Raw genomic sequence first — 25,596 nt, 5'->3', positions numbered from 1 at the left:
GGGCATCAGAGCCAGAGAAGTGGTCCCTTAAGCTTTTAGTCCTCATCCTCACGGCCCATGACTTTGACTTTTCCTTTTAGTCAAAGAATGAAGTCTGAGAGCCGCTGCTGTAAAACAAGACTGAAGCTGAAGCCATATTCTACTTGTCTTTCATAATCTGTGTAATTGACAAATTAAATAGTGATTAAATAAAGTTTTACTATACTAATAACCAACATTTTTGAGCCTCACAAATGTTAGTAACTCACAAAATTCAGTAACTCCTGCTAACCTGTGATGTCCTTAAAACTCCCCTAGATCACAGCTCTATGGCTATAATGGCTTATAAATCATCATTTCTGCTTGTTTTAGTGCCAATATTTTTTCCCCTGAAGGCTTAAACCTGAGAGAATGACATCCAGATGAGAAAAGGTTTGGCCACTGTTGTTGTCTGTATAGTTACTTGGTTTAAAAGTTTGAGGTTCTACATGCATTTTTCCATGAAAAAAATAGCAAGACAGCTTGGAGCTTTTTAGGGGTTAAGGAAACTTTCATATTGTCACATTGGCTTTAACAGCTATATTTTATATATAGCTATATATATTTTGTCATGCTTTTATTGAGTCTGTTTGATCTTCTTTGGTGTCTTAGTTTGGTAACACATCCTTAAAGGAGAAGAAAACCTCCAACCTTGTCATGTGGCTCAGGCATTGTGAAAAACTCAGTTGTTGCAAAAAACAGATCAAACCCACAAATAAGCAAATTCCATGATTTTCCATGTTGTGCAACTGATTTCAGTTTAACTGGAAAAGTAAGCAGTTCCAGAATGTGGAAATCAAAGGGCACTAATTTTATCTTAGAATATGTATGAATGTCAATTCAGTGCAAAACAAGTTTACCTGCAGGTAGAATAAATGATAATGTGAATTTGTAGGAATAATCTGGACAGACAACAGAGTACTTGGTATACCGGTTAAGCCTCTCCATGTTGGCTTGCAGCAGATTAAAGCTGGACGCCAGGCCACAGAAGAAGCAGAACTGGTCTAAAAGGAACTAATCTTTTTTTTGGTCTGTGGACTTGTTTATTCAGCATTGTGAATCTTAGATGTACATGCCCTCCCTCCCAATACTTTTTCAGCTGCAGGAATGTCTCCATTGTGAGGCGTTAATCCGTAGTGACTTTCAGCCCCTCTGTCCTTGTCCTCGTGTCCACAGGGAATCTGTACAGTACAGAGCTGGAATGTCAGGGGCCTCAGCAGAAGACCTTGACTGGGACCTTTTTATGTAGTTTGTGCACACGGAGCAGTAAATCTGTAGATATTACCTGATGCATCTGAGAGCTCTAGATCCAAAATCGATTAAAATCTGACATGAATGTTTTCAGTTTGCTTTGTTTGAATCACAAACTTTTATTTTCTGGGGCAAGAATCAAGCACATCTGCCTTCGTATGGTTTGTGAGGATAGTGTAATTAAATGCTGCATGCACTGACAGCACAATAGAAGGAAAGCAATTAAATGGAAGATTGTTTTGTTTCTGGGCCACGCTTGGCTCGTGAGGGTTTTGGTTTCTGTTGTTGGTAATCAGCAGCTGAGGAATGTTGCAGGGGAAATCATCTAGTCTGCAAATGACGGCTCACTTAATCACAAAAAGTGCTTGTCAAGCACTGCTTTTGACTAAATATAATGCCCATTGTTGCCAAGTGGTAATTTTACAAGTGGGCGTCCCATCAAGCCTGAACTGACGGTGGATCAGGCCAAACGTGCCACGACTGCTGCCCTCCTACTGTGATTGGTTGGCTAGAAAGCATGACACAAAGCAGAGACGGTCAGATGTCATCTAATCTTCAAGAGGCCTGAAATGCTTTGATGCATTGTTGTCGTGGTTACACTCAAAGAACAGCAGCATTGGCTGTGTGGTTGAGAGCTTTAAGCCCACGTGTTGACACAGTGCTCTGATCAGAGAACCAGCTAGCTGCTGTCGGCATCACTGAGTCACAGAGAGCTCGGCTGAAGCCACGTGATGCGTCAGGTTGCTGTCAGTACCCACCTACACGCAATAAGGACAAAGTTAAACCCAGCGATGGCCCAACGTTCTAACATAAAACTGAAATGGCACAGTTCAAGTGTTTTTTACAGCGTTAAACTCAGGATGTTTATTAGTTTCCCAGTTCATACCTTACTCATTATAACAAGACGGTACAACTGGTAGCGAATGAGGATTAGAGACACAGTCAAGAAGCTCGGAGTGGGAAAAGGAAGAGCACTTTAAAGATTAGCAAAACACCAATTATATATTAAACTGTGACAATAATAAAACCACCACTCATTTGTGTTTATAAGTAGCTTCTACTATATTTACAAGACCTCCAAAGTCCAGCTGTAATAAACCCTTTAAAATGATTGCTGCAGGTTTTTTTTTTTTTCTTTTGTCTGTTTTGGATTCAGCCGTCCTTGCAGCAACCAACAAGGTAATACTTCTGGTCAATTTAAATGTAATAAAGCCAATCCATAATAACTTTACAATATTATATTAAGATTTTTGAGCCAACAATATCAGTTATAATGTTATTGTTTGGTTATTGGCCTAGCATGAAAAAAGGTTTAAATGTAATAACTGCTGCTGTTCATGTGGTATTACATCAATAAGATTCAAGAGCACCAGCAGTCCAAACACATAAAAGATAAGAAATAAGTTAAAAACAAAAAATGCCTTAAAAGTCACAAAAATAATAAAAACAAGAGAATGGATAAAAGTCTGCGTTCAAATATCAGCTAGTCAGTAGACTGCTGTCAGAATTCAGCAGCCTGATGGCTGAAGGAATAAAAGACTTGGATTAACATCTGTTTTATTCAGGGGAGCTTGGTAGCGACTAGACGCATCATCACACAGTCATCAGCGTTAATGTGATGCGTTCCCTGATTCTAGCGATGGCCTGAGACTCCCAGAGGGAGCTCCGATCTCTCCGCTTGACTCCAAGTATCTTTGGACTGATCCTGACTATGCTGTTCAGGGTCTTCATGTAAAAGAGAGTCCATAAAACAAAGAGAAAAAAGAAAAGGTTAAAAGATTTTCAATAAATAAAAAATTAAATGTGCATAAGGTTCCATTTTAGAGAAATACAAGAGTTTTAGTTTATTTTTATTTATTTGTTTATTTTTGCAGTTTTTGTGCAGTTTGCTCATTAAAAATAGGTAAGATTACATTTTTGGCCAGTTATTCCATTATTGGCTTTATTACATTTAAAATGGCCAAAATGATCATATTATTGGCAGGTTGCTACAGGCCGGTTCTACAGAACAAGACTCCCCATCCCAACTGTCCAGGACTGAGGTCAGACCAGGTCATTTTTCTGGATAGTAGCTGAATTAACGGTTATTTATACAAAGTTTGGGGATTCATGGAGCTTCAGTTTGGTAAGCCAACAGGGCAAAACTAAATATTTGAATATTGGGATCTTTGAATATCGGCAGATATATTTATGATAAAATAAAGATGTCTAATAGAAATGGATTATATACATCTCTCTTGAACTGGTCGGGATACTGAGATTCAAGAATCCTTTTAATGACTTTCAAACACTTTTCCAGAGACACAGTGCAGAATAAAATTACATGGGTCTTAGATAAAAGACAAAAGAACAACATCAAAACACCATCAGCAATCCGAATCCTTGACAAAGAGGCTATTAACAATAAATATGACAAAACATACCCATAAAAACAGAAAGTATATTAAAAAAGAAAAAGAAGTTATTGCACCAGGGAAATAGATGAGAGTACATCCTCCACCCAGTTTTAAAAACAATGAAAAATTAAATACTGTGTCAGTGGTTCAAGTCCCGGTAAATTCCGTCCATCAGTTCTCTCTTTTAATTTTACCAACAAAATGAAAAGTACGACGACTGGACATGACGTCGTCGAGCTCTCTCCACTAACTAAAACTTTCTCCGGCCGTGTTTACATGTCCAAAATCTCTTCTATTGGATTTTCAGCCAGACCTGGACTGTTTACATCTGATCAGGATGTGTGTTTAAACACACCTGTATATGTGTATTTATTGGATTTCAGTCTCTCTCTCCTTTATGATTATAAATTAATTAATTATGAATATAAATTTTGGTCCTGCCACGTCTTGTAAAAGTCGTAAAGTTTGTGTTTGTTTTGGTTTTATAGGTTTTAAGGTGAACTTTGAGCTTAAGTGCAGGATCATGTTACACTGATGTACGGCTGATTTAACAGGCACCAGCAGCGAGGAGCATTTCTACCAGGACAGTCAGCATAACTCAACCCTCTCGATGGGAATTAGATTTTGATCCGATTGATGTTTACATGAAGTATTTAATTCCAATCAGACTTTTAATCAGAATACTTTTTCACACGTAAACATGGCTACTATGACCAGCAACGTCCTCTGTGACTCTGTTTCTAGAGTATTTTACAAAACGAGGATGAGTAAACTTCTCCATCTAGCTTAAAATGATTTCACCTCTATTGAAACCATGTTTATTACCATTATTAAGAAAACCATTATTAGATGATTAAATTTTGGTGCTGAGACTTGTGTGTGGTTTTCGTTATAATCTGGTAACACACACAGCTTCTTATGTATCATACTGAAACAGACACAGCCCATCACACCACCTCCAGTACCCTTACAAAGGGAGCCGGGCATCCGGAGACACTAAAAACCATAAAGAGTGACGAAGAGGTCGAGTCAGGGTCACTTTGTCATAGTGTGTTTGTTGTTAAAGCCGACGTGAGTCAGTCCTTTGCTCTGAATAAACGGACTGGCCAAACTAAACGGGGCATGGATCTGTTGCTATGTAAATTTTGTGATAAAGGATAACCCTGAATCAACACCCAGTTCTAACGAATCCACTCCCAACAGCTAAACCATGTGAGATGAGATGTTTACACAAGTACAACTACACACAGCCACCTTCACAGCCAGGTTAAACTTTATTTAGAAGCAGGTGGAAGATAGTTGAGTTAAATATGATGCTGGGCTGACTGGCTGCTTTTGTTCTTTCTGAAAAAACAAGCAAACTTTTTTTAAATGAGGATGTTTCCTTTTGTTTGTTTTTATCTGTTGCGGATGAATATTTGCTTGTGGACACCATAGAGAAGCAGAAACAAGGTGCCTCTCTATCATTGTGTGTGTGTATTTTTAGAATTTGCATTTCAAGGTCAAAACAGACATAATGCCACATAACCACACTTTGAATGAGTTGAAATGAGTTTCCTGCCATGATCAAACTAAAGCATGTAGTCTTCTCATGCACGCCTCATTACTCAAATTCACACACCCGTTCAACAAGTGCTATCTGATACAGTATTTAAAGTTTGTGGTTGCCAGTCCTCACATCCTCGTCCTCCCCCCTCTCTCGCTGCAGGAGCTGTCTGACGGCCGGGATCTTGACGGTTTGGGAGAGCAGCCGACAGACGGAAAGGCTAGACTGACGGACATCTGCTGTGGCACGGCGGGCGGCAGCATGGCGTCCATGGCAGAGTTCTATGCTGGCAAGAGCGTGCTAATCACAGGAGCTACAGGGTTCATGGGAAAAGTGTTGGTGGAGAAGCTGCTGAGGTCCTGCCCCGATGTTAAAGCCCTCTACATCCTGGTCAGGCCTAAAGCTGGGCAGTCCATGCAGCAGAGGGTCAGCGACATGATGAAGTGCAAGGTAAAGAGTGTTTTACATGTAATCTCAACCTGTTACCACCCACGGGAGACATAGAAGTACTGTATCTCAGTCTGTGGGGATTTTTAGGTGTTTAGAAAAGTGAGAGGACTTTATGTCAGGATTTAATTACCACGTGCACTGTGTTTATGTGCATATTGTAAAAATCTTTCCCCTTGTTAAAGTTAAATACATTTTTGTTATAATGTCAGCAACAGCTTTGACTTTCTCGGCTTTTATTGGACGAATGATCTGTTCCCCAGAATATTACACGTTGAACCTTCAGCCTCGTCTTCATTGCTGTCGTCTCTTCTGCCAGGTAGCTTTTTTCTGTTTTAGGTTTGTGGCTATTCCTGAATATATAATCATGTATCTTGGTCTTTTTAGGTCAGGTGCCGTCAGTTTAAGCTGATTTGAGTTTTATTACATAGAGTTGTACAATCTATAACCTGCCGACATGAATCAGATATTAGCATGATGGAATGGGTTTTAACCGTAGTTCAAGTAAGTATAAGAACTGGTGCTGGGCATTGTTATACACTACATGAAATGGTGATTAAAAACTAGTGTGTTGCAAACTTTTATCTAAAAGTACCACTATACGAACAAAAGTTCAGTAAGTTTTGGTTTAAAAACATTTCTAGAAACAAATAAGCTATTTTTTAACTGCAGGATTCTCTTTAAACATCAGCATTTCCAGTAAATCTATATATTAGGACCGATAAGACTCTAAAGCCCCGTTTTGTGCCAAGGGGCCGCAGTCGGTACAGTATGATTACGTTGGTACGCATTTTGTCTCCATATTTAAATAACGGTGCATTTTTTGTCCTTTAAAGTCACATGTTAAGAAGAAAGACCGCTAGACGTCCACCATACTCCTCATTTGTTTTTGTGGAATGGTGTTGCTTGTTATAATTTAAGGAAGGCGTCACGCCGCTATGGCATGATGCTTTTACTTAGCTGACACATCTTTTTGATACCCTGCTTATATCCACCGATCAGCTAAGGGTACGTTTGGCTGTTCACGTTTTACCGAACCAAACCGTCTCATCTGGAGTGTCTTTATGTTTCGATGATATATTAGGATCCTGGAATTTGCAAATCTGTTGCAAACCTGTAAATTGAACTGAAAGAGCTCCTAAAGTACTTCTATCTATTGTCGACCAGGATTCGTGTCTGCTCTGATTAACTCGCAGTCACAGGATCAATACATGTCCTGCACATTTGGATGTTGCTTACTCAGGTAACCATGAAAAAGCATCAGCTGTTCAAACACACTGCAGTCGTATGTTTACAGAGCAGCAGAAATTTGCCTGTGCATTACAGCAGCAGCCTCTGTTGCCATGGTGAAATGAGCTTAATGACCCCAGAAGAGTCCGACAGTTCATCTTTGAGCTTCAGCAGAGATGAAGTCAGATCACGAATACTAAAACCTTAGGAGGGGGTTATATTATTGCACATGTCTGAAGTGTTTGGAGCAGAAGAAGGGAAGGATGCAGAGGATGGAAGATGAAGAAAAGTTTTAGGACAGAGGAAGTGAGGGGAGGACAGGGTCCAAGAGATCAGAGGGAATGTAAGAGTTTGGGGGAAGTAAGGGAGGAAGATGAGAGGTAGAGTGAGGATGAGCTTCAAATATGTGGATTCAGTGGAATCAGTCTGGTCAGCATAGCATGACTCAACAAAACCATCAAACTGTGTTGGACTTAATGAGGACCAAAGGTTGGACACGTGTGTGTATTGAAGCACTCGCCAACAGCTGCTGTGTCCTCACGCTGCTGCTCCGTCTGAGCGCTGCTGGCCTCAAACTGTCAGCACACCTAAGAGAATAACTAGCTCTCTTTAATCCTGCTTGTCTTTGTCTCCCTCTGGTAGCATCTGTTTTTACTCTTCTCATTGGTCCTCGCTGCTGCAAAGATTATCCTACTCACCGCTGTGAGAGCAGCAGGCGGCCAGTGGAGAAGATGCACCGTAATTTAACCAGGAAACCTTCTTTTTGTCTGTGTATTTCCTAGATTTCTTTTTCCCCTTCCTCATGTCAAGGTGAGTGAGATGGTTCAGCCTTTCAGTCCAAAGAAAAGCTCCCACCATGTAATTAGCTCACAAGTGCCAGCTAACCCCACCTTGTAATTTACACTGAGCAGATTATGGTTTTCCCATCTGAAACAAGTTTTAGATGCAGGTTCCCTCTTCTGCAGCCTTTCTTTGCTTCATTTTATCTTCTATCATTTTAGCTTTATTTGCCAACATGTCAAAGTCACACTGTACTTTCAGATGAAAATGACTAATTTTCTCAAGTCTGATAAATTAATGTCAATTTTAAAGTTTCATCTAACTGGTTAATAATTTAATTTATTTATTTTTTTTAAATTTCAAACAGCAAAATGTTACCTATTGAAATTACTTAATAGTTTAATCTTCATACTGTTTAATAATTAATGGAAAGATGAGATCTGTGACGTGAGTGTAGCTGTCACATGATGTTCAAATGATCGTAACACAAGAGAGACAACAAGAAAATTAGTTATTTACAATCTTTAATGTTACGAATTCCATTTAAAATCGATTTATCGTTCAGCCTTAATGAAAACAGACATGAGCTCTGTAACAAGAAAGTGTCGTATGAAACAAAGACTTCTCTCATGGAGATTTTCTAGTGAAGTATTTACTCTTCTTATCATATACTAGCTTGGGCTTTACTTCTTTCTTGATCCTTATGGTGTTTCTAATCGAAGGATAGCCCCTAAATTTGATTCCTACCATCCTGCTGACTGACCACTGATAGGTGTCCATCATCGGTCGATGGCTACCTGAAATATTTACCTGCTTGACACCTATTAAAACATCTGTAAAACTACTCAGGTTTACATTTTTAGCTTCTGCTTTTGCACAGTTCCTCTTCAGATATTACTTTAATGATTCCTAGAGGAAACTTCACTGAATGTAATGTGGTTTTCTTTTAGGAGGAGATACCATTTACATTTTCTACTGTGTTCCAGGTGAATTTACAGACACAGTAACACGTCTTGATTCTGATACTTCTGTAGGAATCTCTGTAGAAACCAGGATTATACATACAGCCTGAGTAGTTGTGGAGTTATACTTAATTTATTTTGTGTATGTAATTTCAGACAGAAGGCAGCGAAAATAAATTATTACATCTTTACAAAAAAATCTTTCAATTTAAAGAGTTTAATTCAGATACAGAAAATCCATCTAAGTAATTTGACTTATGAAACGTTGCTGTGAAATTCAAAGGCTTATTAAAAATCTGAATGCTGGCAGCAGTTCTGTGTAAATGAGAGACATCAATGAACCTGAAATGGATCAACAATGCTCATTTAGAAAATTCAGTATTTGTAGCATATCACTTGACCTTTATCCAAGCATTTAACCCACTTCACTTTACCTATCGACATTCGTTTCACTCCCAGTTAGTATTAGCAGCATTTCCCCCTCATCAGTTTTCCATTGGATTTGCAGTCACTGCATCAGGTCACTGCTCGGCCACACAAAGGCTCGCTCATGCTCCGTCCACATTCAGAGGTGATGTCATAGAATTTCCATGACACAGCCTCAAGTACTAATTGTTATTCATGCAGGTCCTCAGGTCAGTATTATTCTTTTCAGAATGAGGATAATTCATGAAGAACTATGGTGTTATTGTCTCTCAAGTAGCCTCTCATCCTTCCAGCCAGGCCAGTATCTTTCTTACAACCTGTTGCTAGGTAACAACCAAGAGATCTGTCCTGTGGTGTTTTTCAAAGGATGCAGTCGGAGGACCTGCCCCAAGCAGGAAAAGGACAAACCGATAGGAATCTGTGCATCGCCACTGCTCTGCCCTCCCCATTTAAGCTCTGTTTGTTCCTGTCTGTGCCGAGGCTACTTTAATCCAGGGAAAATAGTATAATGGTCCCAGCTTCTGCTGCAGCACCAGGCATTGAATGGCATGTTAGGCACTTGATAAAGTCGGCCTTTGGTGCACAGGCTCTTTCTCCTGCTCTGCAACATGCTTTCCCCACCCACAGGCAGTTGAACCCAGAAGCAGCATTTAAGGCTGTGCAGCATCTTGATGCTGCAGGGACAGCTCTGCAACTGAATGAACTGACAACTGCAGAGGTGGGAGGTGGAATATTTTGGGTAGGAACAGAGATCTTAAGGAATTTAGCCTACAAGGCAGGATCTTGTGGGTGGTTTTGTACTCTGCAGAAGATTCTGACAGATTTGTCTGTTAACTGATTCTACTGTCCGCCGTTGAGCTGTTATAGGTGCGTCAATAAATCTGTTACGTGAATTGTCCAGCTCGCCTGATCTGCATTGCTGGAAAGTTAAATAGTTGCCTCATACCTTCAGTTCATACCGCGAGTTCTTGTATCATTAAGCAGCGAGTTCACCTTTAAATTTTACTGGAAAACTGTGCTGCATCAGATTGCATCTCTGCGTTTCCAGCAATCACCTAAATCAAGTAAATACAATGAAAATCAAAAAGTGCAATTAATTTCTTTTTCCTCTGTGAGTAAGCCAAACCAGAAACTATAGAAATAAAAAAACAAATGCAATCCATTTACAACTTGGCCTAAGTTCTTGGATGAATCACGGCTGCAGGTTGGTCATGCTCTTCATAAACCAGTTTGTCTTCATAAGAATTTAGAATTTAAACCTCCAAGCTTTTTTTTTTTTGCTCTTTGCTTTTGATGTAAAAATGTACATAGTACCTCAACTCTTTTAATCCCAATTTCACATCCTGACATTGTTTTTACAGGACAGCCTCAGCTGTCAGATTGGGAGGTAAATGATGTAAAATGAATGTATGAATAGATTTAGCAGCATAAAGGTCGACCAGAAGAAGAAAGCAGAATTTATTACTAACAGAACTTTGTAGAAATAACACACAGACCAACAGTGACCAAACCTTTTCTCATCTCATCGTTCTCTCAAGTCTTGGCTTTCAGGAGAAAAAATATTGTTATTGAAACAAACACACAACAGAAACTATTTCCATGTTTCCACTTTTTCCTCATTTCCAGTTATTCCTGCTACTATTTACCTGCTATCCTCACTAAACCAACTCCAGCTCAGCTGCTTTGTGGCGCCACCGTGCATCAGAAACGTCTTCTTGGCTTTATTCCAGCCATAGAGGAGCATTATTTTTCTTCTTTTCACACACACATAGAACTTTCTGCTCACTGGTTGATCTTTGGCTGCTCCTGATTGGACGTTACCGTCAATCTAAGCTCTCTGATTGGTGGAAAGTCTGACAGGAAGTGGCTTCATCATCATGTCCAGGTCTAAATACAGGTCTCTTAGCAACATAGTAGTGATGGTGATGTTTTTATGATGAAATGTGATAAATAATGTTGTTATCATGGATCATTGTGGATTTACCAGATAGAGTCTCTGAATAAAACTACATTTAGTGGCTGGATTGTAAACCTGCTGGACGGGGTAGAAATGTCTGGAAGACTTCCGTAGATCAGCTAAAGGGTAAAATATCCATCACATTTACCCCACAGAGCTACACTCCACCCCTCCTGAGACACTGTTGACAATATAAGCGATAATGCTTGAAGACGCCAGCGATCTAGTGGAGTTTCAAGGGTAAAGTCATATTACAGTGAGCCAACAAAGCATATTGCTTGGCCATTTATTTCCTTCATTGAATACCAAGTTTTCAAAACACTGCATTTGATCGTAGTGCAGTTGGGGCACATTGGCCGGTAATATGGCATTAGTTTATTCAGAATTAATAATTCCGAATTAAATAATTCCGAATTAAAAGTATTCTTCTTCGCGTTTACATGGAAATAGTAATTCTGAATTGAGTTTACATTGAAAACACATTTAAACTCCTTTATTTAATTCTGCTTTAGATTGGGGGGTTGGGGGGGGTTCTGATTGGACAGGGGGTGGACGTGCGTATTTATGTCCACCCAAAGTAAACAAGCTCCACTTCCTGCTTCTTTTTGTTTGGTCTACAACATGGAAGACACATAAGAGGAACATTTTCACTCTGATTTTGATTTTAGTTTCGAAGCGGCAGCTTGTCACCAGCATCCTACTATACTTTCATCAGCTGAGGAGGAGGGAGGTGGAGTACCGTGTCGTCATGGTGACAGGACAGGGGAACGAGCATGCTCACAACGACCGGAAAGTCATTCAAAGCAGAATGAACGTTTATATGATCGAGGAATTATTCAGTTAGGATTTAAAATCAGAATAAACCAGCCACTTACATCGGATTTAAGATTTAAGGTCATTTTAAAAAGGATTAAATTATATATATTGTGAGGAATTAAAACTGCTGTAAACGTGGCCGTATTAATGAACTGTACAAAACAAAGACTTCTTTGCTTTTCTGTGGGATAACACAGTTATTCCTGCTAAAAGGATTGAAATCTTGATCCAGTCTACTCATAAAGTTGGGCTCACACACTTTCCTCCAGCTCCAACACTCTTTTTTTTGATGCGTTACCTCTTGTCTCTGTGGTTTTCAGCCTTTTATCTGTTACCATGCTTTTATCTAATATGAATGCTTTGTTCTATTGATTTCCTCTTGTTTGCATCCAGAGCCTGGTGATCCTTCCAGCAGTGTAAATATTTAGGATATATTGATCCCGTCCAGCTCCAGTGACGGGGTCTGTGCCTCCACTAGTGGAGCTGCTGAAGTCCCTGTCTGAACTGTCAAACATGAAACATCTGCTTCTCACTCCTGAAGTCACCACCCGCCTCCCGCTGTTCATTCCTCATGACTTAAATCCTGCAGCTTAATGTATGCTGTTGGGCATGGCATCGTGTTTAAGGCGTGTCAAGCTCAGAGGATGAGTGTAAGCACAGTGACTCAGTATTTGCTATGTTGAGTCCTACACAAAGACCAGAGTGCTGGTCCATGTTGTCACTTCCAGTCTGGGGCTTTGTAAGGTATTTTTCACTTATCTGTGGAATCTTGGCATGTGGCACAACAGGCAACCAGCAGCCCCATCTCTCCTCCTCACAGAGGGGCAAAGGGGGGCCAATGCTTTTGCATATAATTAGGCTGCAAATGAATTCTAGTTTATGAAAGTGATTAATACATTGAATGTTAGCAGTAAGATCATTAGAGCTGCGATGGCTGGTCTCCTCTTTCTGTTCTGCATAGTTCCTCGTTGGTATTTCTGTCTGCTATAACAGCGATTGTATGGCAGGAATCTGATATGTTTTTACTTGTGCATTACTTTGTTACACAGCTTGCTTGGCCAGTCATGATTATCAGTACATAACAAACCTGGAACAAAAGAAGTTTAGGTTCTCATTCAGTTACAGTGAAGTACATCATGATACAAAGAATGATAAATGCTTCCTGAACGGCTGGCGTGAAGAAAAGTCAATGAAAGCAAAAATAATGTACGGTTTCAGATTCAGTCAGGTTAAGATGACTACAGTTTGCTTTTCGTCTGGAAATGGGCAGTGTCCTCTTGCTCTGCTTTCCTTATCAAAGAGGGTCATGTTAACCAGAAATACAACCTACAGCAGCTTTGAAACCCATCTGAAACAGAACAAGACCTGCAGCCTCGTTAAAATCTCTTACTTCAGTCTGTGTGCTCTTCCAGGTTAATAAAATGATCCTTTGCTCTGCATGAGGTAATTGTCTAAAAGACTGGAAGGTACCAGCATACTTCACTTCAAAACAACAAACTCTACATCTGTTATTATTGTAAAAGTAATTACTTTATTCATATTGATCTTTTTTCTTTAGCCGAGTGATGGCTGGGAGCCAGACATGGAAAACCCTCCATTTTCATTAGTTTGCTTTGACGAGCTCTTCCCTGCAATCAGTCCTAAGCTTTTAAGAAGCTGAGACATTCAAAGTTAAGAAAGAGTGGTCTGTCTGAAGTGGACCAATCATGAAATGCAACATGAATTGAGGACAGTTTTTACTTTAATATTTACCACAGAATTTGGTCATTTGTCAGTTTTCTCCTCAGGTTTTCTGAGCATTAAGAATCATTCTTGTTGATTATAATTTCATGAAACACTTTTGCTTCACACTGAGTTTTTTTTTTTTACTCAAGACCAGAACTGTAGGATGTAGTGGCACACAGGATGTTTGAATCTGTTTCTCTGCCCCTGGGAGGCTCTCAGAGAGGCAAGGACAGGGACTGACTGAAGAAGGGGTTAGGGACGAGTCCCTGTCTCGCTTTAATTTGCTGACTGCCTTTGGGGGGGGTGGGGGTGGTGCTTGTCCTTCTTCACAACTTCCCATGAGAGTCCCTGCATTGCTGTTTTTTTTCCCAACACTTATTTTTAATCCTTTGACAAGAGAGAACATCACCGTTACTTGAGAATTCAGCATTTCTTGCATCCTTCTTTTCATCACTCAGTCTTTTCTTCCCCTGATTCTCTGCATAGTCGAACAGTTCTGGTCATTATGACATCTTTTTTGAAGTGCGCTTCCTATCCCCATTTTTTTGTCATTAATCTTGCTCACATCCCATTATGCGGCTAATTTAGACAGTGCATGCCTGGAAATGGAGGTTAGTGCTGAGGGTACCACTGTTAATTGCTTCCTTTTGACACACTTTGGCAGACATTCCCTGGCTACTGTAAATTTTCCACCCTGTTCATCTCCAGTTAGTGGAGTCCAGCATGCTCAGCAGGGAAAGCTGCAGACAGAAGCTAAAATTCAGACTTGAACAGGATGTTACAAAAGACGAGAAGAGATTGACTTGTTTAGGAGAGAAAGAAATGGAGGTAGTGGTGCTGCATCCACTTAGATCTGATGAAAGTAAAGATATCCGATTGACAACTGCAGAGATGGAAAGATAAAGGAGGAGGGAGGGGCTGTGGATGCATGTTGGGACCTCCGGTTCTTCAGATATGAAGGGCATGCCGATCATTATTTCTGTTTCACACTCTGCTGTAACCCAACATTTTAGCAGCTTAACCTTCTGGGATGATGCCAAAGCGAAACACTCTTACCTTTCTCACAATCTTCCCACAACTCTAATGCTCCCTTTCCTTCATTGCCCTTCTGTCATTCCTTTTCTCTCAGGGAATAGGGGCTGTGAAAAGACTGGAGTCCAGCTAAAGGGCAGTTAGTGAGGAGAGAGGCTGTTTAAATAGCATCTCGAGTTGCTGGGGTGAAAGGAAAGTGCCATTAGTCTTGGGTTACTGTGGAAATCCTCACAGTGGCTGCTTTAAGCACTCCTGATGGAAGATTTGTTGCTTTCAGGGTCTTTAAAATGGCACAATTCAGAGTTGAGGCAAGCCAAACAGTGACCCCATGCCACCTCTATATGTTACAGAAAAAGAAATCTCTTCTTCGCTGACCTCTATAACTGCTTGTTTAGGGCTGTGACTTTGTTTGATTGACCGCAAGATGTACAACAAAAACCACTTGTGCTTCCACCACAGGAGCTGCTGAAGTGCTAACTGGATCATTGTCTCCCTGTGCAAGGCAGTTTGCTCGCTGACACCCGTGGGAGGGAAAAGGGGGCAGTGGACGGTTGGCACAGAACCACTTATCCAAAGAGCCTTTTACTAAATATCACAATCCCACAATGCCCATCTCTTCCTGGAGATGTAACAAAAGGCTCTCTGAAGCCCACGTCGTGCGGCTTCGTTCACCCTTCTGACCCTGATGCACTTTCTACCCTCTGGACGTTGACTTAGCCACTGAATTGCTTCAGAAATATTTTTGACCAAGTAAACCATTATTATAATGCCAGACTCATGGACCAAACTAGACCAACACTGATTGTATGTGCAAGGTGAGGCCTAATAAATAGTCTTTTTATTTTTGACTGAGGATACATGTGTTGAAATATTGTTGATGACCACCCTTTGGGACCTTTTTTAAAAATGTGTGTTTTCAGGCTCCCAAAACACCGTTTCTATGGGAATAAAAAGATCCTGATGATGGAAAAGTTAAAGGGATACACCTAAAGTTATCTATCTGGGATGTAAACAATCAGAAGGGTTTAAAATCTATTCTGTGACTGACTGGAAACCAGTGTAAAGATTTCAAAACTGGTGTGATGTGTTCAGATCTCTTAGTCTTGGTTAAAACTCTAGCAGCAGCATCTGGATGAGCTGCAGATGTTTAATGTTCTTTTTAGGAAGTCCTGTTAAAAGACCAGTACAGTAATCCAGCCTACTGGAGATGGATCATGGAGGAGTTTCTCCTGGTCTTTCTGGGAGACTAAACTTTTCATTCTGATTTTTCTGAGCTGGTAAAAAGCTTCTTAGCGAAGCTTTGATGTGGCTGCTGAAAGTCAGGTCTGAGTCTATCAACACTCCCAGGTTACCAACTTGGTCGGTGATCCACAGTACCTTTATGACTTCTACACACCCTTAACACCAGTCAGTCGCCAGCATCGGGCCACTCAACATCCATCTTTGTTACAGTTATTTTTGTTAGTTTATAATCAACACAATCTACCTTTTTATGGAGGGATGGAACCACGTCTCTAGTTTATAAGAACTGCAGTAACACCACGATGTCTACGCTTTGATCCATATGAGAGTTACATCTTTATGACAGTGGCTTCAGCATCTCCGGATTATTTAGCAGAAACAGCCAAACTAATACAAATCACACTTTTTTGTGAACTTCCCACTGTTTTTATTTATTAAATGTTAACTTTTGGGACTGAATATCACCAGATACCGACTAGTATTGGATTGGAATAGTTTCTATTTGTTTTCAGGGTCGGCACTTAAAAACTTCCACACACAGGCTTGTGGGTAATGTGGTGAGGCCTAATGATACATTTTGGTTGGTTTGTTTTCTTGTTGCCAAGCTACACACCCTCAAGAGGAAGATGAAATGAGGTCAATGGTTTTGTGAGTCACAAAGAGGGATCAGTTTGTGCAAATATATGTTTGATATTTTGGGAAAGATTTAAAGATTTTTTTGTCTTAATGGATAAAGCTGCACCATGAAACTCTGATACTGTTGCTGCCAGCTGCCAGCTCAAAGCAGAGGAGGGAAAAGACTAGTATTTTCACATTACATAATGGTAACGGGGCTACACCACCATGCAGAAAATATTGCTTGCATACCCTTCCCCCATTTAGAAATTATTCTAGCTTATGACATTTCATACTGTAGGTCAGACCTGGTGCTTAACCTAACATGGGCAGCTTGTTATACAGTATTGGGAGAAGAGGCCTTACAAAGCTGAAAAATTGAGGAGGATGTACAGAATGAGTCCAAACAGCTGTTTGAGGCTGTTTAATTCAACATCTGTCCTCCTCAGCAAAAAGTGCTCAGCTAACTCGGACAGCTGACACACTCAGCAGCAATTTCATAACAGCACGCACTCCAATGGCAATCCCTTCTTCTCATGCCATCCCATTCTGTTAACAGATACAGTGCTGCTTCGCTGCCAGTCATGTTAGAAGCGAAGAAGCAGGCAACCAAGAACTGCAGCGACACATGCATGATGAAATCTGACATCTGAGACCGCTGCCTTCAGACCAACTCATGACGCAACACAGTGGATTCATGCACAGACCTGAAGTGAGGCAGCGCTGCGTAGGCTCATAAATCTACACAAGAGTTCACATAATCCCCCCCCACCCCCCGCCTCCATGCTGGAATGTCATCTGTGGCCCTCAGTTGGCAAACACCAGAGTAAACAGGTGGAATAATGTCACACAAGCAGGGCTTTGTATTGGGTTACGCATTTCATTGTATCTGGATTGAGTTCACTAACACAGTCAGAAGCTGGAGAAATGAACAGCCCTGATAGTGTTATGTGTAGAGCGGGGACACGTTTATTTCTTCAATGAGCCACTTACTTTTCCAGGCTGACTCACTGACCCTATGTGTGCATGTGAGCTGTGTTTACAATAAGACATTATCAGGAAATACTCCTCCGTCTGAGTCATGGCACAGACCAATGAAACTAGCTGGTCTTTTTCAGCCTCTTCCAATCCCACATGCAGCGTACCTGCCCACAGAAACTGTTGTATAAACAGTAAAATTAGCCCATTAAGGAAACTCACCAGGGCTAAAAGAATGCCAAAAAGTTATGGGGAAGAAAAGTAAATTACTGTTTCTCAAACACAACATATCAGGTTACCGATGTACAGGAGTAAAGAGACTAAAATGTGTTTAAAGTTCAGAATTTAAAAAGTTCAAAGGTGGATGTTTATGACGGCAAGTTCTTTTTATTCTGCTTTCACACATTCAAAGTGAAGGATTTTCGGTAATCACCAGAGTAAGCTTTACATTCAGTCATTACAGATGACATTTCATGTAGGTCAGATGCTGATTGGTTTAAATGTTAGCTTGAGGCAAAAATGCACCAATGAAAACAGAGTTTTATCCCAAAGAAGAAAGCGTAAAAATGTTTAAGGGGAAAAAGAGAGAAAAGAAGAAAAACTTTTGAAGCTTAAGTTGGTAGTAAAACCAAAGATCAACCAGTGAGCAGAAAGTTCTATGTGTGTGTGAAAAGAAGAAAAATAATGCTCCTCTATGGCTGGAATAAAGCCAAGAAGACGTTTCTGATGCACGGTGGCGCCACAAAGCAGCTGAGCTGGAGTTGGTTTAGTGAGGATAGCAGGTAAATAGTAGCAGGAATAACTGGAAATGAGGAAAAAGTGGAAACATGGAAATAGTTTCTGTTGTGTGTTTGTTTCAATTCCAATATTTTTTCTCCTGAAAGCCAAAGCTAAGAGAATGATGCTTGAAAAAGGTTTGGTCACTGTTGATCTGCGTGTTATTTCTACAAAGTTCTGTTAGTAATAAATTCTGGACTGGATTCGTCTACGGCTTCTTCTGGTCGTCCTGCAGGTGGCAGTGGAGATTAAACGTGTCCCTGGTGTTCGGCACAAGTCCTCAACATGTCCTGCGGAGTATCTGTTTTTGTAGTGTCGTCCCCTTTTTAACCAACGTAGTTTAAAATAGCCAACATGCTCTTCTGTTTAGCCACAAGTTCTTCTGCATCCACATTTTGCTTACTTCTCGTGTTATCTTCCACCATCAAAACGCTCACTTCATGTGCTCTAGTGCTGCAGCCGGTAGCATCTACATGAAGCAGGCATCCAGCACAGTAAGAGTCCATTTGATTCGCCATTGATGCGCACAGAGCGTGAATACTCAGCAGCGATAGTTTTCTTCATGAAATTACATGTTGGGCTTGGATCTATGACTATGCTGTTGCTGACTTGGCGTGTCACATGCTCATGACATTAACCACTGAATAATATTTTTTCTTTAAAATGATTCTGTGTGTTATTTGCCAAGACTTTGTACACGAACAACAGAAGACTATATTTTACTTTTGCCTCCACAGTTAGCCAGGACAGTTGTTATGCGTCTTCTGCACATTAGTGCGACATGTAAAACCACTCTGGCTGCTCTGTTCTGTACGACTTGAGTTTTTGTAGATGTTTCTGGGCTGCACTGGACCAGACTACTAGACAATACTGTAAATGAGATAAAACAAGACTTTGGACAACATTTTTCAATATCAGTTGAACAATATGCAGAGCATTTCTTGCCATAGTGATACCGCTGCCATCGTACTGACAGCGTGGTTTATCTGATCAGACCAAGTCGATTGGTTATCTAATCTGATGCCCAGCAGTTTGAATTTGGTGACCTGCTCATCCAAGGCACCCTCTATATGCAAATTAAGTGAGGCGATATTCGGCAACATATATCTATTGGAAAATTTCATACACTTAGTTTTGGTAATGTTGAGTATCGGTCTATTCATTTTCACCCAGTCCACTACTGTGTTTAACTCGTGCTGTAGACTCCAGTTCAGGTACCATAGATGTCGCAGTGAAAAGAGTGACATCATCAGCATAGATAACAACACTAGCCTGTTTCACAACATGAGGTAGATCATTTATAAAAATTGAAAATAAAAGTGGACCCAAATAGCTTCCTTGTGATAGGCCACATGATATTGTTATACTGTTAGAAAGACTACCATTGAAAAAGACCTGCTGTGTCCTACTGAAGAGACTGTGCATCCAGGTCAGTGCTGACTGAGTAAAGCCATATACTTTACGTTTAGCAATAAGAAGGCTGGTCAATCACATCGAAAGCTGCAGTAAAAAAATGTGTGCTAGTGCTGTGTTTGTGGAAAAACTTTGTCTGCATGCATGTTGATATTTTGTAAGCAATTTATTTGTACTAAAATAATACGTTATTTGATTAAAAATAATCTTTTCCAAAATCTTACTTAATACTGGAAGTAAACTAATTGGTCTGCTGTTTGATCCAGTAAAACCTGCTTTTGGATCTTTGAGTAGAGGTATAATTTATGACGGTTTCCAGAGCTCAGGAAAAGTCCCACTTATTACAGACGTTTTGAAAACATGACAAACAGGTTTGGAAAGCTGTTTTACAGCTACTTTAAGTATTTTTCCATCAAGATTATCTATACCTGAAGATGTATCATCAGAAATACACTGAAGCATCTTCTCAACTGCATCCTGAGTCCCTGTAATAAATTAAAATTGGCAGGTTTTACCAGACATCATTTCATCAACCAGTTTACAACATGAGGGACTATTAGTAATATTCTTACCAGCCCTTAGTTTGTTAACTTTGTAAAAAAATTGTTAAAATAATAAGCAATATCATATGTTCTAGTGGTAAACTGCCCCTCACATTCTACAAAGTTTGGAGTTGACTTTGGCTTTTTGCACATCAATACATTTAATGTTTTCCACAATTGTTTACTATCATTAGCAGAGTTTGTTTAAAATAATAGCTCTTTTTCCTATGATTTAGTTTTGTGACTTTATTCCTCAATGTGCAGTAAATCTTCCTGGTTTCTGAGCAGCTGTTTGGCCATATCCCTCTGAAGCATGAGTTCACTGTCCAGCCAGGTTCACTGTTACTCCATGTTCACCTTTTCTTAGAGGAGCATACTTAATAACCAACGCCATTAATTTGTCCATGGACATTTTTAAAGCGGCATTTACATTCTGTTCTTCACAAACATCTGACCACTGCATATTAATGATGTCTGATATAAATAATCTGGGTTGAACTTATTAAATGACCTGCGGAGAACAATCCCAACTCCTGATTTGAGCAATTTTGTGTTTCTTGAGAAAGCAATGAAATTATGATCACTACATCCCACCGCTTTGGAAACTGTTAGTGAACAGTGCTCTGGAATATTAGTGAATATTAGGTCCATGCAGGTAGAAGTCTTCCTGCCATCTTTACCGAAAGAAATCCTTGTGGGTTGCGTAAAAATTTGGGTAGAATTACAAACACCAGCCATAGAAGACAGTTTTTTGCGTAAGGGACAATGCTCAGAAGACCAGTCTATATTACAATCTCCTAAAAGAAAAATGTCTTTGCTTTCATCTGACATTTTATCTAATGCATCACAAATTTTATCTAAATAACAAGCATGCGAGCTGGGGGGGGGGCTATAACAGCAACCAACTAAAAAGGGCTTGCAATGGACCATTTGAATCTGTAGCCATAGTATTTCAATATCAGCACACATTATATAATTTGTTGGGAAGACTGCAGTGTTTACTTTAATAAACAGTGCTATACTCCCACCATATTTATCCCGGTCTCTTCTGTACAGGTTGTAGCCATCAGCTGCTAGTGCAGTTATCAAACTATTGTCCAAATGTGTTCCTGATAGTGCAAGGACATGAATGTTTTCTATTTGACAGATTCTAGTTATAAATCAACCCTATTTCTTAGGCTACATATGTTTAAGTGGGCCAGGACTTCTTAGAAAAAGTTCTAATTGTCTTGTTAAAGTTCATAACTGAGGTCTCAGAAGTAGAACACACGTATAAAACATCCTGCTAAAATTCCGTTATTCATTTTCTGTATGTTGATCTTTCGGCCCAGTGACCAGCTTGTCGTACCTCAGCCCGGCTCTTTCTCTCTTTCAGCTTTGGCCAGTCTTTTCTTCCCAGCTGCACTGCCTCAGAGAAGTCTTCGTTTACGTAGATATTAGTCCCCTTCAGCTTTTTGACAGAAGAGAGGATGAAGAGCGCTGTTTGATTCACCAGGATTTTTCCTGCTCTTCCCCCTCCTGGTGCTGACCGATCCTCTGGACACGCTCCATCTCAATCTTGGCACCGTCAAGTTCAAGATTATTGGAGAACATTTGTTTAACCTTATGCTCCAATTCATTCCATTTTTCCATTTTCCCGAATCCCATCAATAATATTTTTCCTTCTGTGCTGGTTTTCAGTGTAATCCAACTTTGTGTGCACTGCATCAATATCCTGTTTTGACTTCATTATGCTACTTTCAGAGGATTTTATTTTGGCTTTATTTTGCTTGTGCCCTGTTGTCATCTCCTCCATCCTATTTTGTGTAAACTCCAGGCTTGTCTTCAGTTCTTGTACATCTTTCATAACCCCATCCAGCCTCTTGTTAGTTCCATCAATCATCACTTTCACTGAATGAAATGTTTTCTTGCTGCAGATTCATCATTTCCTTGTAAAATTCTTTTTGCTGCTCCATCGTATGTGTGAGCACAGCCATGGTGACGGCAGACTCATCCTCACAAGGTGCAGTTTTTTTAGGAGGCATGATATTTTTACCACGATGAACCAGTGGTGGATTTTGGAGGTAGATGTTAGAAGAAGAAAATATTAGATGTTCCTTTTACAGTCAAGGCCTTTTGGCCTGGACGCCTCTTGGCTTTGTTTCCTGCCAAAAGTCTTATGAAGCAGTGATATAATCCACAACTGGCACTGGAAATGAAGCCCAACTGTAGCTTGAGTCAAAAGCTAGCTCGCCTTCTATCTTAACAAAAGGATTGCGATGATATTTGATGGATTCTTAAAAGATTTAGGCCAGCCAAAATGCTCGAAAGCATGTCATGGCAGCTTGAGATGGACATGGGATAGTTGAGTTAGTTAAGATAGTTACCCGCTAGTGACAAGACCATACTACAGCAACCTACTGAGCATCACCAACGTGGAACTGTGCCTCTACCCCTTAAAGCTGCATGTTAAAGCTTTTCCACACCATAATTAATCCTCACATGTTTCATTTTTAGGTCTTCAGCAGTGAAGTATTCTGGACTCTTTTAGAGGGAACTTGGTTCATTTGGGGATGTTGCTCAACTGTTTTTTACACACTGGTGCTTTTGTATCCTAGATACCAATACTTACTTAGGATTGGGTGGAGACAGTTTGGAGAAATAACAGTTGTTTACATCAGAAAGCCATCCAGTGGTGATGATGTGATTGAAAGGGTGTTTTCTTTTGCCTCAAGTTATTATGCAAAGTAACGAGTTTGCTGTGTTTGTTTTCATGATTTGCATTTCTTTACATGTCGTTTTAATGTTTAGCTGTCAGCATTTGAGTTTCTAATCATCCTGCCCCCCAGCTCATGTGGACTGTAAACAGAATAATAAATAAATCACTCTGTTGCATTTCTTACATTTTCCAATGAAATTGTTCAAATTTAAACATCGTCCTGTGGCCTGTTTTGTCTTACAGCTTTTCGACCGAGTAAGAGAGGACAACCCTGACTTCCACCAGAAGATCATCCCAATCAGCAGCGAGCTGACGCAGCCCGGCCTCGCCATCAGCTCAGAGGATGTGGAGAAACTCACTGCCTGCATCGACATCGTCTTCCACTGCGCCGCCACCATCCGCTTCGACGAGCCGCTCAAGTGAGGATCACGCTGACTTCTAACACAAACACTCTGCTCTGCTATAAGAACAAACACCTAAACTTTACACTGCAGCTGTATTTAATCCCACTTTTTATACCACTCACAGCTTTTTGCCATATCAGTCAAACTTTTAACCCACCAAAGCATTTCTTGTTTCTCTTTGTTGTTGGGTAAATGTATCAGGAACATCATGTTTTCAGACTAAAGTCCAGAGGTCGTCCATCTCATTGAGCAGGCTGCATTGTTTTATTGGTTTTAAAGAAAAGAGGAAGTGCGGCAGGATGAGGATGTGAAGAAATCAACCGTTAGTGAAAGTCAGTCAGAAAACAATGTAATAACTTCTCTAACAGTAAACGGGTCCTTTATACAAGCGTCTATTCATTTTAAAGAGAAAAGCTTGTATCAAGCTAAAATTAAAAGGGAAAGTCTGAACTTAGCCCGATTCTACATTTAAAATCTGACTCACTGAGACTTTTTCTCCATATAAGTTGTTGATTCTCAGCCTTTTTCTGAGCCAGTGCTCCCCTATCTATTATCCAGGTCCCCTACTGCCTCCCACCATTAAAAATGAAGACGGATACCCAGTTTAGTCTGTCTCCTGCATCAGTTACGGAGCTTAGCTATTGTTTTTTGGGGAGTGGGTCCACACTGGCCACTAGTGGAGAAATTGACTTAACAACCACAACAATGTAAAAGACACATAAGAATGATGCTGACACTTGCCAAGGTTTGAAATGGACCAGGTCTTCATGCCTGAGTCCATGTTTTTTGCAGAGATCCATTTTTTTGCATGAGGAAGGTTACAGAAGTAAATATGAGTTCAGTGTGTGCATCGATTTCGAAGTTGTTGTGCAGTCTGCGCTAACATAATTATTAGCTAATATTACTTTGTTCCGCCTCCTCCAGCACGGATTGTAACGTGTGACTCTCTTCAGTGACGTAGAAGTCGGTAGAAATACGACATGACCGTTCAGACTGAAGTCGCTATGAAAACATCTGATTTATGCTGCTTAGGTTGTGGCAAAAAATCCAGTGTGGGTTACATGTGGGCAAAAAGTCAGATTTGGCTGCAATGTAAACGTATCATGTAGCATAGGAAAATAATATGAAGAAACTCAGCTAAAAGCCTCCACCTGGCATTGCCACCCAAACAAAACACAATAAACCATTTTGGGGTTAGGTTTTGTGTAATTAAATGAATTGGTGATAATTAGCTATGCTTACATGGACAAATATGTCATTTATCCATTGTAATCTGATCAGAGATTCCAGCTGACATGTTTACATGGACGTGCTACAAAGGGATCTGATTGGCTGTGTGTTTAAACGATGAAAAGATTTCATACCATCATACTAATGTGAGATTGTCGTCATTCAGTGTCCAAACTACCAATGAAGGATCTCTGAAATCCAGTGCTAGTTCTGTCCCCCTGCTTCACAGCATCTCGATTCTCTCCACCAACAATGTCAGCTGGTTTAGCCATCAAAACTGCACCTAGAGTTGCTTCAGATGGCCTCTTAAGCAGATCAGAATAACTTTTGTCAGTCAATAATAATTCTCTTTTCTTCAGCTGCTTCTGAGCCGCCTCTTTATATGACATTTTACCCAAGTTTTAAAGATAGAAACTTCATGCAAAAACCAACTTTTTTGCCCTCTGGATCTAGCTATGTGCTGGCGCATGTGACGTAAGCTTAAATGGTAAAAATAAATAAAATAATAAATATTTAAAAAAAAAAAAACTTCTGCGTTAGTTTGAAATGAATCACAAAGCTCCTGGTTGTTTAAATAAAATTAAAGAAAAGTTTTTAGGATCGAGTGTGTTCTCTTCCTGCAATCTCATTTACGTTTCTAAGGCCTGGTACACACATAACGATTTTTTTAATCTTATGAGATGTTTTATCTGGTAGAGACCTCACACATGAAGATAAAAAAAATCAGTTTTGATCGTACTGTGTGTGGTGGCTCCGAAAACGTAATCAGAGAACAACACACACATGACGAGCCGGACAAACGTCGAAACGTAGAAGAAGAACCATAGCAACAACCATTAAAAAACACAGAAGAAGAACCATAGCAACAACCATTAAAAACCATAGAAGAAGAAACACAGAAGAAGAACCATAGCAACAACTGGCAAAAAACATAGAAGAAGACCCATAGCAACAACCATTAAAAACCATAGAAGAAGAACCATAGCAACAACCAGCAAAAAACACAGAAGAAGAACCATAGCAACCAACCACTAAAAACCATAGAAGAAGAAACATAGCAACAACCATTAAAAAACACAGAAGAAGAACCATAGCAACAACCATTAAAAAC

General features: G+C 40.0%; 1 protein-coding gene across 3 annotated transcripts in view; it reads left to right on the top strand.

Moving 5' to 3' along the window:
- Positions 1-25,596, top strand: part of si:dkey-97m3.1 (fatty acyl-CoA reductase 1) — a 65,838-nt gene that overhangs the window by 18,393 nt on the left and 21,849 nt on the right. For all 3 annotated transcript variants that reach the window (XM_041977601.1, XM_041977602.1, XM_041977603.1), the window contains 2 exons: positions 5,374-5,661; positions 23,095-23,270. In XM_041977601.1, the coding sequence (XP_041833535.1) occupies positions 5,374-5,661; positions 23,095-23,270 (464 nt within the window). The remainder of the gene's footprint in view (positions 1-5,373; positions 5,662-23,094; positions 23,271-25,596) is intronic.

The sequence above is a fragment of the Melanotaenia boesemani genome, chromosome 23, assembly GCF_017639745.1.
Source record: "Melanotaenia boesemani isolate fMelBoe1 chromosome 23, fMelBoe1.pri, whole genome shotgun sequence".
NCBI classification, from domain to species: Eukaryota; Metazoa; Chordata; class Actinopteri; order Atheriniformes; family Melanotaeniidae; genus Melanotaenia; species Melanotaenia boesemani.
The sequence above is the reverse complement of the archived record's forward strand: the minus strand, read 5'-3'. Positions and strand labels throughout refer to the sequence as shown.